At 40.1% G+C, this 16,853-nt stretch overlaps 1 protein-coding gene across 7 annotated transcripts; it reads right to left on the bottom strand.

Annotated features, from left to right (window-relative positions):
• Positions 1-417: 417 nt before the first annotated feature.
• LOC119065228 (zinc finger protein 181-like) lies at positions 418-15,315 on the bottom strand. Of its 7 annotated transcripts, none has more exons than XM_053667584.1 (7): positions 14,810-15,315; positions 14,020-14,096; positions 7,261-7,349; positions 6,690-6,810; positions 6,314-6,412; positions 5,075-5,148; positions 418-2,342 (listed from the first exon to the last, which is right to left on the bottom strand). In XM_053667584.1, exons 3-7 carry the CDS (start codon positions 7,324-7,326, stop codon positions 1,149-1,151), a joined length of 1,554 nt encoding a protein of 517 aa, XP_053523559.1. In that variant the 5' UTR covers positions 7,327-7,349; positions 14,020-14,096; positions 14,810-15,315; the 3' UTR covers positions 418-1,148. The 7 variants fall into 7 exon arrangements, with proteins under 7 accessions (XP_053523559.1, XP_053523560.1, XP_037023050.2 ...); XM_053667585.1 differs by having other exon boundaries at positions 14,928-15,315; XM_037167155.2 differs by lacking the exon at positions 7,261-7,349 and having other exon boundaries at positions 14,637-15,315.
• Positions 15,316-16,853: the final 1,538 nt, after the last annotated feature.

Genomic DNA, 16,853 nt, shown 5'->3' with positions numbered 1-16,853 from the left:
AAATCAAAATGTGTGAATTAATCCAGCTAGAAATAGACTATGAATTGTCCTTACCAAAATAATGACATTCTTAGCAGAGGAGTAATTTTTCTTTAGGTTTGCTAGTATCTCACTACAGGTTGTAGTAAGTCTGATCTTAATTCTTTAAGACGAACACAGTAGAAAGTTTTGCAAGAATTATCAGTGTGCTCTGGCTAGTGTGGCTCAGTGGATTGAGTGCCAGCCTGCAAACCAAAGGGTTGCTGGTTCAATTCCCAGTCTAGAGCACATGCCCGGGTTGTGAGCCAGATCCTCAGTAGGGGGCATATGAAAGGCAACCACACACTGATGTTTCTCTCCCTCTTTTTCTCCCTCCCTTCCCCTCCCTAAACATGAATGGATAAAATCTTGAAAAAAATATTGATGTCACAGTGAGTTTATTATATACAAGTGATTTTATTAGAGACCAAGAATTTTATTCACACCACTTTTTACTTCTTTGCAGCTTTAATTTGCAACTTTGTAACATTTACTCAATTCATTTGATGACCAAATTTCTATGTAGGACTCAAGTAAAATTGCAAGCTACTGCTATAAGAAATGCATATTTATTTATAATATGCTTTTTTGCTTGCTCTCCTGTAAAAGTATTTATAAATAGCTTCATTGTAAAGATTTATGCATAATTCCTACATCCTTCAAGTAGTTCTAGCATCAAAATATCAGGTTTCTCTAGACATTACATGTCTAGGAAAATAAGAACTTAGTGAACACTTTGCTAAATTTCATACATAAGCTTTGTTTGTATGCTTTTATAAGAAATTCATATTGCCTAATGTCTTTCACAATTTGTTTTATTGTTATATATATATATGTGTGTGGATATATATCATTACATATCATGTACATAATGATATATATATATATATCATTAAGTACAGTGTGATTCACTTGTGTCAATTAAGGGATTAATACTGGCTAAAGGCATTCTCACATTTATTGCCTTCATTTGGTCTCTCCACAGTGTGAGCTCTGAACAATAAGGCTTGTTCCATTGCTAAAGACCTCCCCATAGTCATTACATTCATAAGACTTTTCTCCAATATAAATCTTCTGATTCTGAATCAGGGAGGATTGGTGGCTGACTTGTATTACAACAAATGCTGCATTCATACACTTTCTCTTTTGCATGATTTTTCACACATATAGTGATTCATATAACCTAAAGATTCTTCCACACTTATGGCACTGTTGAATTTCTCTCCATTATGTATTCTCTGATGGGCAGTAAGATTTGAGCCTTTGCTAAAAGCTTTCCCACATATATTACATTTATATGGCTTTTCTCCAGTATGAATTCTCTGATGTACAGTAAGGTTTGAACTACAACTGAAGGTCTTTCCACATTTAATACATTCATATGGTTTCTCTCCAGTATGAATTCTGTGATGTTGAAGCAAGGATGACCTGTGACTAAATGCTTTCCCACATATACTGCATTCATAAGGTTTCAATCTAGTGTGATTTCTCATATGCATATTCAGTGATTCAGGCTGGTTGAAGGATTTCCTGCATTTTTGACATTCAAAGGGTTTTTCTTCAGTATGAATACTCTGATGCTGAATAAGAAATGAGAGGCTACTAAAGATTTTCAGACATTTGTTGCATTCAAACTGTTTCTCTATAGCATGAATTCTTTGATGTCGAGTAAGGTGTGAGCTACAGCAAAAGGCTTTACCACATTCACTGCATTTGTAAGGTTTCTCTCCAGTATGAATTTTCTGGTGGTGAATAAGAGATGACCTATGAATGAAGGCCTTCTCACATATTCGACACTCATAGAGTTTTTCTTGAGTATGAATTCTCAGATGCTCAATGAGATGTGAAACACGACTGAAAGACTTTCCACAGTTCATACATTCATATGGTTTCTCTCCAGTGTGAGTGCTTTGATGGTTAGTAAGTGATGAGACATGGCTAAAGGCCTTCCCACATTCAATACACTTGTAAGGTTTCTCACCACTATGGCTTATCTGATGTCGAGTAAGGGATGAGCCGTGGCTAAAAGTCTTCCCACATTCATGACATTCATAAGGTTTCTCTCCTGTATGAATTCTCCAGTGGCGATTAAGAATTGATTGTTTGCCAAAGGCTTTCCCACATTCACCGCATGTATAGACTTTCTCTCTATTGTAAGTCTGGTGAAGGATAAGAGATTTGCTCTGGCTGAAGGCTGCCACACTTAAATTAGAATTCAAAAGTTTCTTTCCACCACTGATATTCTCATTTTTTATACATGACTTTTTTGTTAAGTTCTTCATAAACATGTCATGTTCATGTGATTTCCCTTCAGCAGAAATTCTCTGTAATTCAGAAAAAATAGACTTTAAATTTAAATGGAAAAGACTTCTACATGTATTATATCTGTAAACATTAGGTTGGCCAAAAGTTCATTTAGTTTTTCATAAAATAAAAGACACATTTTTTATTTTCACCAATAACTTTCTTGATTTGGATATTTTGAATATATCAGTTATATCCAACATGGTATAACATTGGTTATTCTCAATTAGCATCCTGATTTGATTGCTATTAATTTCAACTGGTCTACCTGACCGTGGAGCATCAGTCCAGTGAGAAATCTCCAGCACAAAACTCCACAAACCTCTTATGATACATTGGATCAGTCACAGCATCTTCTCCATAGATGGCACAAATCATTTTTTGCATTTCCGTTATGTTTTACCTTTCTTGAAATAATAAAGCAGGACTTCCATACAAGATGGAGGCATAGGTGGAAACACTGTACTTCCTCACACAACCAAAATTAAGGACAACAGATTTAGAAACAAAAACACAACCAAAACAGACAAAAAATTGAACTGTATTTAAGTCCGACAACAAACCATTCATCCAGACCGATAAGAGGGGCAGAATCAGTGGCCAGCAGAGAGGGGTAGCAGTAGGAAAAAGTGGTGGCTGCTGGACCAACCCAGGAGTGCAGGCAGCAGTTGGCAGATCCCAGGCATGGGGTGGCAACAGGCAGACCCAGTGAGGGCACAAGGCAGCTGGCTGACCACAGTCGCACATTCACGCACAGATAAACCAGGTGAAAAAACAGACAGTGAGACAGACCACACACCACAGGGCCCCAGCACCAGGAAATAAAACCTAAAAGCACCGACTGAAAACACTTGTGGGGGTTGAGGTGCCAGGAGAGGCTCCCAGCCTCACAGGAGAGTTCCTTGGAGAGACCCACAGGGTCCTAGAATGTATACAAGCCCACCCACCCGGGAACCAGCACCAGAAGGGCCTAATTTGCTTGTGGGAAGTGCCAGAGGGGACCAAAATCCAAGGGAGAGCAGAACAAATGCCATTTTCCCCTCTCTGACCCTGCCCCCAGTCACAACCCAGTGACTGGGTTGACCAGTCCTGGTGAACACATAAGCATTCGCCCCTTATATGTAACAGGCATGAACAAACCAAAACATTATGACTCAAGCAGAAGAACAACTCAAAACCCCGGAGCCAATTCTTCTAAGCGACCAAGAGATAGCCAACCTATCAGATGCACAGTTCAAAACACTGGTGATCAGGATGCTCACAGAACTGGTTGATTTTAGTCACAAATTAGATGAAAAAATGAAGGCTACACTAAGTGAAATGAAGGGAAATGCACAGGGAACCAATACAGATGGAAAAGAAACTGGGCCTCAAATCAGTGCAGTGGACCAGAAGGAAGAAAGAAATATCTAACCAGAAAAGAATGAACAAATAAGAATTCAAAAAAATGAGGAAAGGCTTAGGAACCTCCAGGACATCTTTAAACATTACAACATCTGAATTATAGGGGTACCAGAAGGGGAAGAGGAACAGCAACAAGTGGAAAACTTATTTGAACAAATAATAAAGGAAAACTTCCCCAATCTGGTAAAGGCAATAGACTTCCAGGAAGTCCAGGAAGCTCAGAGAGTCCCTAAGAAGTTGGACCCAAGAAGGAACACACCAAGGCACATCACAATTACATTAGCGAAGATTAAAATGAAGGAGAGAATCCTAGAAGCAGCAAGAGATAAGGGGACAGTCACCTACAAAGGAGTTCCCATCAGACTGTCAGCTGATTTCTCAAAAGAGACCTTACAGGCAAGATGGGGCTGGAAAGAAGTATTCCAAGTTATGAAAGGCAAGGACCTACATCCAAGATTGCTCTATTCAGCAAAGCTTTCATTTAGAATGGAAGGACAGATAAAGTGCTTCTCAGATAAGGTCAAGTTCAAGTTCATCATCACCAAGCCCTTATTATATGAAATGTTAAAGGGGCTTATCTAAGAAAAAGAAGATAAAAAAGATGAACAGTGAAAGGACAGCAAACTCAAAGTTATTAACAATCACATGTACAACAAAAGCAAATTAAGAGGACAGCTAGATCAGGAGCAGAACCATAGAAATGGAGATCACATGGAGGGTTAGCAACAGGGGAGTGGGAGGAGGAGGTGGGGGACAGGTACAGAGAATAAGTAGCATAGACAGTAGGTAGAAAATAGACAGGGAGAGGACAAGAGTAGTGTGGGAAATGTAGAAGCTAAAGAACTTGTGACACATTGACATGAACTAAAGTGGGGGAGTGGGGAGGAGGGGGTGTGCATGGGGGAGGGGAATGAAGGGGGGGAAATGGGACAACTGTAATGACATAATCAATAAAATATACTTAAAAAGAAAATAAAGCGTAATATACCAAAAATGTTGCATATTTTCTTCCATCTTCAATATTATAATAGATATAAAAAATTCATCTATTTAAGTTTTTTTAAGTCAACACTGATATGACAGCTGTCACAGTACAAACTAATAGAATTGTTTTGAATGCAGTTAAAGACAACTAACCCCTACTAAAGCCACTTTACAGAAAAAAAGCAAATGAACTTTTTGGCCAACCCAATAATTCCCCGGTGGGACTTTCTCTAAAGGGGAGAGTAACTGGTCTGAAATGTTCTACCTGATTTTCATGCTTCCCCTCCAACTTTTCTATATATTCCCAGCCTTTGTTAAAATTTGAAAATTCATGACTTTGTTTTATAATTTTCTCCATTATTACCATTTGGGTTGAATCATCACCATAAACATTCTCCTTCGTTGATAATTCTTCATTTTCCCATCTTAATTTCCAATCTGAAATATATTAAGAAAGCAAAATACTACTTTTCTGTACTTCTGGGAAATTTCTATGGTAGAAATAGAATTGGATAAATAAAAATAAAGTCCCACCTCTCCCCCAGCTCAAAAACACATGTTTCTGACCACTGTGATATATTCAATGATTTCTAACAAAAAGTTAAAGCAGCCCTGGCTGGCATAGCTCAGTGGATTGAGCGCGGGCCTGCGAACCAGAGTATCGAGGTTCAATTCCCAGTCAGGGCACATGCCTGGGTTGCAGGCCAGTTCCCAGCAGGGGACGCATGAGAGGCAACCATACATTGATGTTTCTTTCTCACTCTTTCTCCTTCCCTTCCCCTCTCTCGAGAAATAAATACATAACATATTTTTAAAAAGTTAAAGCAGAGCATGGAGAATATGGATAGCTCACAGAGGCAGGAACAGAGTCTAATAAGGGATATAGGTTAAAGAAGAGCAGGCAGTATATGGAAAAATGAAACCATCAGAAAGAAAATGCAGAAGCCATTCTAGAATCTAAGTCAAAGTTTTATGCTGATATTTATATGAAAGAACACATTTTGTCTCAAAACCTTGACTCTACAACCTTTGATTAATCTCAATTTGCTGTCATATTATTATACTTAAAATGGAGAATTTATAGTGCATTAAACAGTTACAATGACAACAAAATAATATAAATATACTTTATGGCTCTGCAGGATCTGTATAAAATGATAATTTTATTGGATATTAGAAAATACTGTTCTTAGAAACTTTCTTACACATTCCTTACTTCCTTTAACACTTATGTTTTGCATTTGATCTTTGAAGTTCAGCCTTAGTGGAAAAGTGATTTTCCATCTAATTGACAGCTTTTCTTAACTTAAATCCATCACTATATTTTTTCTTAAGTAGACTTAAAAGAGTATTTGCCTTATTTTGTTTCAAATAAAGTAAATTATCATGAAGGCAAAACCTTTTGATTAGATGACATGAGTAATACAGAAAGATAATTTGGGACGGACAAATGGTCATTTTGAAATCAAAGTTTAAGGGTTTCTCAATTTTTTTACATTTGGGAATCTCTGAAGACAGTCTCCCTAAAATATCCTAAAATGCCCCCCACTTTCTACAAGCATCTGCAACAAAGACCTCTTTTGCCTGATTCACCATGACTCACCTGAAAACATATCTTTTGTCAGGTTTTTCTCCACTATCCAAGGTTCTTTCCCATCCTCTAATAAAGTGATCACATATGGCTTAGGTATGAAAAGGCCTGCTTACAGGAAAAACACAGAACTTGTTTGAGATGTGATCCTCAGGAAAGAGATGTCGTCATCACAAAAAAGACCAAAGGAAGGTTGGAAGAATGTTTGCTGAAACAGGAAGGTAAGCTTCAGGCAGGGTACAACAGAGCTACACATTTCCTTGGGAACATGAAAGAGAAATTCAGCCATTTACTCAGGAAGATTTCCATCAATTCAGAGTGGAAGATAAAAAAAAAGATCTCTTCCATTGAGGTAGAGGTGGAGGTAAGCAAATTATAATGTGCTTACCTAGAGAGACCAGGTTCTCATAGTTCTGGACCATCACATCCTTGTATAAATTCCTCTGAGCAGAATCTAGCCATTCCCACTCTTCATAAGAGAAGTCTATGGCCACATCACTAAACGTTACCTGAAATAGTAAACATGTTTAGGCTCAACTGTAGCCCAGGCCTCTTCTGTCACTGGAAAAGCGGTAAAGTTACCGTGGTTGTAGAAGAAAGGGAACAAGGATCAGCAATTGTAACAAAAATCAATCTAAGTAATAATAAGTAATAATAAGATCATTGTGTTCCTGGCATTGCTGAACAATAAGGGTGAGAGAAAATATAAGCGCTTTGCTTCAGGAGAGTTAATTTTGTCAAAGGGAATAGAATCAAAAAATTTTAAGAATCAGCATTCAACATTTGACAGTACATAGTCAAGGGCTTACCTGTGTTTTTTATAGCTTACATACAAATAAAAATGATGATCCACTATGGTTCAAAAAAATTATCCAGCCCTGGCTGGTGTGGCTCAGTGGATTGAGTAACAACCTACAAACCAAGGGGTTGCTGGTTTGATTCCCAGTGAGGGTACATGCCTGGGTTGAAGGCCAGGTCCCCAGTGTGGGGTGTGAGAGAGGCAACCACACATTGTTTCTCTCCATCTTTCTCCCTTCTTTCCCTCTCTCTAAAAATAAACAAATAAAATCTTTAAAAATAATAATCATCCAATGAGTTAAAAAAAGACATTTTTAATTAGAGATAGACATATATGTAACTAATTTATAAAAAACAAACATTTATGGCATATTCTTAAACCTTGTATTGAAAATCAATTTGTAATTAAAATAATTTAGGATAATTTATGACTTGCTAGGCAAGAAGACTGACAGATGGTTTCACAACATTGGTAGTCCTTAAATAGGACCTTAAAGTAAAGGTAAAGAATGAAAGGGCATATTTCAAGGAAAATATTCTAAGGAAACAGATTTCTTCCCCCAAAAAGTTCTCATTCATGGTGATATTTAAAACAGCAAAACTTTAGAAAAAGTTTAAATGTTCAATAATAGCTTATTGGTTAGTGAAATTGTAATATGTGTAAAAACATGCATTTAAAATGGCATTATTAATATCTGTCACTGGTGAAATAGACATTGTTTGGCTATGGTGAATTTTTCACTCCACCAGTGGGTCAGTATTCTATTACTTTATTGGAATATTTGACATGTATGTTCACTAGTGACACTGGTCTTTGATTTTAAAGTGGGAATTTACGTTTGTCAGGTGTTGGGGAAATAATTAAAAACCATACCTGCCAGGCAGAAAATCATCTCTAAAATGTAGAAATGAAAGTCACAGGCTTTATTATTGACTAAACATTAAACCAGACTGTAATACACTTCACGGGAAATCACTAATTTCCCGTGAGGTGTATTACATTTCCTTAAGTCTGAAGACTTTAAGGATGGAAAGAAATCTTACCCTTTTAAAAAGCTAGGTAGGTACAATCATTACATACATGCTTTCAAAATAAATAACTTGTCCTCCAGTGAGAGGACTTAACAGCATCTCTTGCGACACACAGCTCATCCTAAATTCAGCTCGTAGTTATGGTAGCCATCTGTGTTAATTGCCTTTATCCCAAAGAAAAAGAAAACTTCTCATATCTGTATGACAAGTAGAAAGTTAGACCTTGGAGCAAGAAGCCCAGGCTAAACTCCCACAAACAGGTAGTTAAGGGTGCATCATTTCTAAAAGATGGCTCCAGGGACCTAAGCAAGCCTTTACTTCCTTGTAAAATTGGCAGAGTCTTATTTCACTTTGAAAAAGATTTACAAGCATCTCAAGGAGACCAGGAAAGGATTTACAATGACAGGTTTTTCTCAAGGAAATATTCTAAGAAAAGACAGAGGGAGAAGATCTTTTTCCCTTTTGGCACCAGGGAAAATTCTGTTTTTCATTTGTATTTACTCTTACCAACATTATGTTAACTATGCTAAATGCATAAAACACTACATTTTATTCTTGCACCTGTAGGAGACCATTCTGCGTGGCGTGGGCCCAGCTCCAGCTCAGAGATGCACAGGACCAACACCCACGGATAAGTTCTTCATGGGTAATCAGGCCTGCAATATGCCTAGGCTGCTTTTAGTCTTGCTTTTTGCTAAAAAACCCCCTCACCCGAATTTGTGGCAAACATTTACTGCAAAATAACTTCCTAAAGTCCATGCTAAACCTTCCTAGGACCAGCATAACCAGTCCAACCACTTTTGCCTTTGCAAATATCCCTCTTCTGTGATTGTCATTAGTGGCATTGGCTCCTTTGTTTTCTGTAAAAGGTAACCACCTGTGCATAGTAAATGAAGACAATACTGTAATGTGCTGAGAAACCCAATAAAGGCTGGTCATGGAAAGGGCCAAGGCTTTCACTCCCCGTGAAAGAAAAAGCCATGCTGTCCCTTTTTTTCCACTGGACACGATAGTCTGTGTGAATGTCTTATTTCATTCATAATGACATGGACACTGCAGGCTGGTGTCCATATCACCACCAATGCAAAGTTATTTCATATTTTAAGTTTTTGTAACAGGGCTCAGCCAGGAGGGGGGCCCCAAAAAAAGGATTTGGGATGGGGTCCAGAGCTCAGGGTGTCCAGGAAATATTAAGATGTCCTCATCCCCCGCCCCCCAGGGGGAAAAGACAAATGGAGCCAGGGCCTTTGAGAGCTGTTTTGCATAGTAACAGTTTTACAGCTAACCTCTGGGATGGTCACTTAACATATCTATAACCTTTAACTGGTTTCATAGATATGTTAAATAGCTTTGGCCTTGCTTTGAGCCAGGAAGAAGGGAGTGACTTCTACCCAGGATGAAACTGGGGGTTGGTCCCCCGAGTTACAGCACCTGCATAGGAGCTTGGAGTTGATTGGCTCCACGACATGGGGCCATACCTGCCCAGACTAATGATGGCAGCCCAGTAAACTTGCAATGATATGGGAGTACTGGCAGGTGTAACTGATTGTAGGAGGAGTTGGAAATGGGGCTGCAAAGGAGGATAGGTGTGGAGATTTAGACCCAGACGCGGCAGCCATTGGGGAGTGCCACACAGTTTCAGCAGAGTTAAAACCCCCTCTTGCTGAGGTGAAGAGGAGGGAGAACCATGCGGTTTTGGCCACAGTGCAGACCTCTGCAGGTAGAAGGGGGAGCCATGCAGTTTCAGCAGCGTGAAAGAGAGAACCACACAGCTTTGCCAGAATAGAGATCCCTGCAGCCAGGTGGAGAGGAGAGCCACGCGGTTTGGGGCAGAGTGAGGACTCCTGCAGTCATGTAAGAGAGAGCCACGCAGTTTCAGCAGAGTTAGGATCCCCTCTTGGTGAGGTGAGAAGGAGAACCATGTGGTTTTGGCCAGAGTGCAGACCCCTACAGCTTTGGTAGAAGAGGCCCACGCAGCTTTGGGATGCTCCCTTTGGCTGCGTGGCCTAGGAGGCAGGAGAGACTTTGACTGGAAAAATGGGTATAAAGAACTCTTGCCAGTGGACTGTGAGAAGGTGCCACATGACTTTGGATTAACTAGAGATCCTGCCTGACATTCAACACAGCTGATGATACCAGCAGCCTGGAAAAATGGATGTGTGCTCTTTTCCTGATTTACAGTACCCGGAGTTGGGACAGTGGGAAAAGGGAGAGCTGTGTGTGTAGGTGTATACCCTAAAGGACTTTGATATTTTACTGGAGGCATTAGGCCTGAATAGCATTAAATAAACATTTACTTTCCTTTTCACAAATCTCTGGCATTGAGCGATGTCTTTCCAATTGGTGGCAGACAGAATAGCCAGGGAGATCTTAGTATTCTGTCCTCGGGGGGAGGGGGAGCCTGTTGTTCTGTAACATTTTGAACACATTATAAATGTCACTGTATTAAAAGTTTAAAGAAGAAAAGTCAAATATAATTAACTAATACTCTTTGCTCTTTAGTTAGATCAGGATTTTTCAACCTTGGCACTACTTACATTTTAGGCTGGATAATTCTTATGTTGTGGAGAGCTGTCCTTTGAATTTTAGGATATTTAGTAGTGCAGGAGGATGCCCTAAAAGAAGGATTTGTAATGGGGTCCAGAACTCAGGATGTCCAGGAAATATTAAAAATATGGGATGTCCTCACCCCCACAAGGCTCACCCCTGAGCTGGGGGGATGGGATACATGGAGCAGGGCCATTGAGTTGTTTTGCATAGCAACAGTTTCACAGATTAACCTCTGGAATGGTCAATAAACATATCTATAACTTTTAACTGGTTTCATAGATATGTTAAATAGCTATGGCCCTGCTTTGAGCCAGTGAGAAAGGAGTGACTTCCACCCATAATGTAACTGGGAGGCAACTCCCAAACCCCGCCCCCACCCCATTACAGTGCCTGCCTGAGAGCTTGGAGATGATTGGCTCCACGATACTGGGCCATGCCTGCCCACACTAACTATGGCAGCCCAGTAAAGCTGGGAGGATACTGAAGTCCTGGCAAGTGTAGCTGATTGTGGGAGGAGTCGGAAATGGGGCTACGAGGAAGATTGGCCCGGGATTTAAATGCAGACGTGGCAGCCTTTGAGGAGAGAACCACATGCTTTTGGCTAGAATGGGAAATCATGCATCCATGTGAGAGAGAATCACCACACAGCTTTGGCCAGAGTCAGGGGACCACCCCCCCCACACCCCGAAGCCATGAGAAGAATCATGCAGCTTGAGTAGAGAACCACCACGTGGCTTCCTATTTCTTTTCCTGAGATATGGTACCTTCGACTGGGCAAAGGGGGAAAGAAGGACAGTGTGTGTTTGTGGGTGTTTTAAGGGTCTTTGGGATTTTGATGAAGACATTAAGTCATTACTCTTAAGTCTGTATAACTTGAATAAATAATTCCTTTCCTTTTCACCAATCTCTAACATGGAGAGCTATAATTCTCTGGTGAAGGGAAATGCAAACCTAGTAAAGGAGGACCCCAGGAGAAGGGGGGATCAACTAGGTAACATTGTGGGACCCCCTTCCCTGGCGGCCAATCAGGGAAAATCACTGGAGATCACATGTACAGTAGCTTTAAAGTAATACAACTACTTGTACATGCACAGTAAAAGCCCACCAAAACTAGCCAGGAAAGATCCACCCTGTAAGAATAGAGTCCCTCCAGCCCATGAGGTCAATCTCTGCTTGGAGTTGGCCTGCTCCCATGTTCTCTCCTATAAACTTTGGGTGTTCGGTTCAATTTTTTGTACCAATCACCAAGAACCTTGTTACCTATGTCCACCTGTGACAATAGCATCCCTAACCTCTACTCATTCTACACTAGTAGCAACTCCCCTCCTGCAGAGTTGTGACAACCAAAAATATTTCTAAATATTAGCAAATGTCCTCCATGAGTGTGGTTGGTGGGGGGGGCAAAAATCTCATGAACCACTGCTTTAGAAAATGTTTGCAGTTCCTTGAAAAACTCTCTTAAGCCTCTCCACCTATGCTCAAGGTATCCTCTCAGTTCAGTATAACTCCACTTCCTCCTCTGCCTCCCTGGTACTATGAGTGACAAAAACCAGTTCCAGCTTTGCTTTTTCTTGGGATGCTTCCTCTTCTCCTTCAATTGCATGGGCAGATAGGGATGTTCAATTATCTTTGTCCCCAGAATAACTCAAGATATTTGTCTGGTACCTATCTTAATTTCTTATACTTTCTTATTTTTGTACCAGTCCTGCACTATTCAATACAGTAGCCACTAGCCACATCTGGCTATAAAAATTTAAATTAAACATTAAATAAAATTAAAAAATCAGTTCCTTAGTCACTCTAGTCATAACTCAAATACTCAAGAGTCATATGGGACTGATGGCTACCTTACTGGACAGCACACATATAAACTATTTCCACTATAGAAGAAAATTCTCTTAGACAGTATTACTCTAGCTCATGAGCCCTGCATGTCAAACCTATGTAAGATACACCCAAACCTATGTAAGATTCTTCCTTATGTACTACGTAAATGTTGAGGACATAATCATTTAATGAGTTTGGCAGTCAGTTTACTTTAGCTTTTACTTTTAAAATAATATTTTTTTCAATTCTAATTATCTAATACTCCCAAGAAACCAGACTCTGCCCAATATGCACATCTGCCACTCATACCTTCTCCTATGCAGGCTTCATCATCTGCCCCATGATTCTGCCCACCACTGTTTCATCACTCATTCAACAACTATTTAGTAAGCATCTATTTTATGTCAGGTATCACTCTGGGCACTGAAGATAAAATAATAAACAAATAGGGGGGGAAAAAACCTTCCCCATGGGAGGAAACAAACCATGAGCATATATATTCATGAAACACAGTGACAGCTACTGAGTGGTGAGTATTATGGAAAACAATAACAGTAATGGAGGAGTGAAAGTGGTAGTTGAAAGGTCACTGACAATTTTAAACAGGTGTTTAGGCAAGCTTTACTGAGAAAGTAAGTAAAATTTACTGAGAAAAGATACAAGGAAGGTAAGAATGCCAGACTGTGCATATGTGAGGAAAGAATATTCCAAACAGGACAGTAACTTCCAAGGCCTGGAGGCTGTAAGCCAGTGTGGCTGGAGCCCACAGGGAACAAGGAGACAAGGAAAGATAAGATCAGAGAGGCAATCAACAGTCTAATAGTACAGAGCTTTTTAAGTCACTACAGAACTCTGACTTCTATTCTGAATTAGGTGAACAGTTCTAAGCTGAGAAATAACAGCATTTTAAATAATAAGAGAATCACTGTGACAGCTGTACTGAGAAAAGACTGAAGAGGATCAAGGGCAGAAACAGAGAATCCCACTAGGAGGCTACTGCAATAATCTAGGTTGGCTTGCACCAGGGTGGCAGTGATGGGGTAACTAATGATCAGATTTTGTATATATACTGTATATATTTTAGAACTAACTGAAATGTCTGACTGTGAGTTATAACAGAAAGGGAGGAACAAGATGACTCCAAACATCTATCGACTTAATAACTAAAAGAAATGATATACCATTAATTGAGACCACATGATACAACCTTAACAACCATAAAGCAAATAACCTAAAATTCCCAACTTGAATCTTTAATTGTAATTTTTAAAAATTTTGCTCAAGACTCTATGGAGACTTCTAGCAGAAAACTGGGAGAAAAGAGGAAAAACAGAGAACATAGTACCTGGGAGTTCTTCAGGCTCCATCCTTTGCTACAATGAGAGGAATCATAGATCCTGTCCCTAAATACACTTTGTTAGGAGGAAACTGGAAGGACAAGGAAAGCGAACGCTCAAGAGTCCTGATTTAGAAAAAAAAAGTGTTTCAGGAAGATATGGAGACATACTTACCTGGAACATGACTTTGCAATTTCCAATAGTCAACACAGTCCTCTTTCCAGGCTCTTGTCTAACAGGAGGGGACTTTCCTGAGAAAGATTAAGAACAGGAAAACACAGTCCTGAAAAATCAGGCTTATCTTGCAGCTCTGAGACACACGTGCATGGAAAGGCACAAGGGGAATCATTTTCTAGGGCTCCAGTCTTTCCCTGAACTAACAGTGTTCCTTGGCATGAGGTAACTAACCATTTACCAGGTGCCACCTGCATGTAAATCAAAGTTTATATACTTGAGACAAACTCATAAAACAACACTAGTAATGTTAAATATGAGCTTAATTAATCTTCACTACTCTGTGCATGGTGGGCATTCATATTATTCCAGATTTCTTTTTTAAACAATGAGAAAACGGAAACTTGGCATTTTGAAGCAATTTGTTCAAGGTTACACAACTGGAAAGTGTCAGCTTCATCACTGGATAACAAAAACAACTGTAGATGGCGTTTTCTTCCAGTTTGTACTCTACACTCATTCGCCCATTTTCTTTTCACAAGCTCTGTCAAGTAAGTGCCACCCTGGGGTCCCTTTTACAGAGCAAGGCAGAGAAGCCCAGAAAGCTAAGACCCTACCACAATTCACACCAAGGAGAAGACTTCGAGCACAGCAAGGTGTCGGGCCGTGCCCAGCATGCAGTGCCATTAGCCTGAGGCCCACGGGCCGTCCTCCCGGCACCCAAGCAACCCCAAATCCGCCTGCCCGATGCGCCGGGTAGCTGTGAGTGGACAATGGGCGCCCCCCTTACGGGAACTGCACTGCCGAGAGTCTTCTCAGCTTTCAGGACGGAGAACTCCGCCTGGCCCAGGATTACTCCACGGAACAGCGGCAGATCTCAGGCTCCCCAAGTCAGGGACACTAGTTACCAGAGCCTCTCTCTGTCACCGCCAGCAAAACTACACTTCCCAGCAGTTACTGCGGCCCCACGTGGTCTCAGCCTGGACTTTCTGCGAGACTACCCAGCCGGAAGCTCTAGTTGCTGAGTGGCTCCCGGAGACTCTGGCGGAGTCAGGAGAAAACAAAAATTTAACCTCCGGTGAACTCTGCTACCCTCTACTGCTGTAAGGACCATTGCGTCCGAACCACAAAACTACACTTCCCAGAAAATTATGCGGCAAAAGGTCTTCGGTCATTTGCTCGCACGGAGGTTCTTCTTCGTGGACAGGGGTGGGGATGGCTGATGCCGACCAAGAATTGACCTTATTCAGCAGAAGGGCTCCCCTCATCTAAAACCCAGCTGCCACGTTGTCCAGCTGGAACGGGCCTGAGTGTTTGGTGCCCACTTGCCCTGGACTATATGTTTCCCAAAATTCCCTGTGTCCGGGCTGTCACGGCAGCAATCGTCTGCTGAATAACTACACTTCCCGGAAATTCATAGAGTCACGTTTTCGCTAGGACACTGACTACCGCTCTGCTGTGCCTTTCACGTTCTGGAAGGATTCAGAAACAATCGGACTCGACTGAGCGAGCACTTTGAGGACGAAGATCCTCACTCTTGGGAAGAGTCGCTCCTTCTGTAACTCCCTTTTGCCCCCAGAATTGCCTGTTAGTCCTTGACTTTGCCCAGTGTGTACAAACAGTCGCTGTACACAAAGTACACAGCGCAGAGTAATCTGTTAGTGTATATTTGGGTTGTTTCCTTTACCTTTTTTAAAAATGTAATTTGATTTAACTTATTTTAAATTATAAATAGTATGACTGAATTTTCTTGTATATGTCAAACATTTATATAAAGATTTATTAGTGCTTCCGTGTTTGTGTATCTTGTGATTGTGCTATTTAAATGCCTATAGCAGCAGTAGTTTTTTTTTTGTTTTGACTTGATATTTTCTTTATGGTGTGTTTTGGTGAACAGAAATTCTGAATTTTATTGTCAAATTTTAAGGGTTTTTTTTTTCATTTGTACTTTTTTATCACTTTTCAGAGAAATTCTTCATTATTCTGAAGTCACATTTTCTTTTGCTTCCTGCTTTTAAGTTCTAGATTTTGAAACATTATATAATCTTTTATTCTTAGAATAGTCTTAACTCATCATTGTAAAATTATCAAGTGTTCGAGAGATTGGTTTGTTTATTTTCATTATTTAGCATCTTCTGCATCAGTATTAAGTACATGGGTATTGTTGTATAACCAATCTCCAGAACATTTTCATCTTGCAAAACTGAAACTCCATACCCTTTAACAACAGCTTCATTTTCCCTTCTCCCCTAGCCAAGGGTAACCACCATTTTACTTTCTGCTTGTATGAATTTGTATTGCTTCCACATCTTGACTTTTTAAGAAATGTGCTACTGTGAGCATCAGTATACAAATATCTCTTTGAACTTTACTTTCAGTTCTTTTGGGTATATAGCCATAAGTAGGATTGCTGGATCATATATCAATAGTAGTTCTACTTTTACTGTTTTGAGGACCCTCCATACTATTTTCCATATTGGCTGCACCATTTTAAAATCTCACCAATAGTATGCAAAGCTTCCAATTTTCTACATATTTTATCAACACTTGTTATTTTCTGTGTTTTTTAAAACCATTAAATTTTAATTTATTTTTTATTTAATTATTGTTCAAGTATAGTTTTCTGTCTTTTACTCCCATCCCAGTCCACCTACCCCACAGCACTCCCCACCTCCCTCCCATTTCCACCCTTGTTAGTTTTTGTACATGTGTCCTTTACACTTGTTCCTGTGAATCCTTCCCCTTTTCCTCTGAAATTCCCTCCACCCTCCCCTCTGGTCCCTGTCTGCCTGTTCTCTATTTCAGTGTCTTTGGTAATATTTTGCTTGCTTGTT

Source organism: Artibeus jamaicensis, unplaced genomic scaffold (assembly GCF_021234435.1).
Source record: "Artibeus jamaicensis isolate MK-2021 breed Jamaican fruit bat unplaced genomic scaffold, CSHL_Jam_final contig_470, whole genome shotgun sequence".
Classification (NCBI taxonomy): Eukaryota; Metazoa; Chordata; class Mammalia; order Chiroptera; family Phyllostomidae; genus Artibeus; species Artibeus jamaicensis.
The sequence above is the reverse complement of the archived record's forward strand: the minus strand, read 5'-3'. Positions and strand labels throughout refer to the sequence as shown.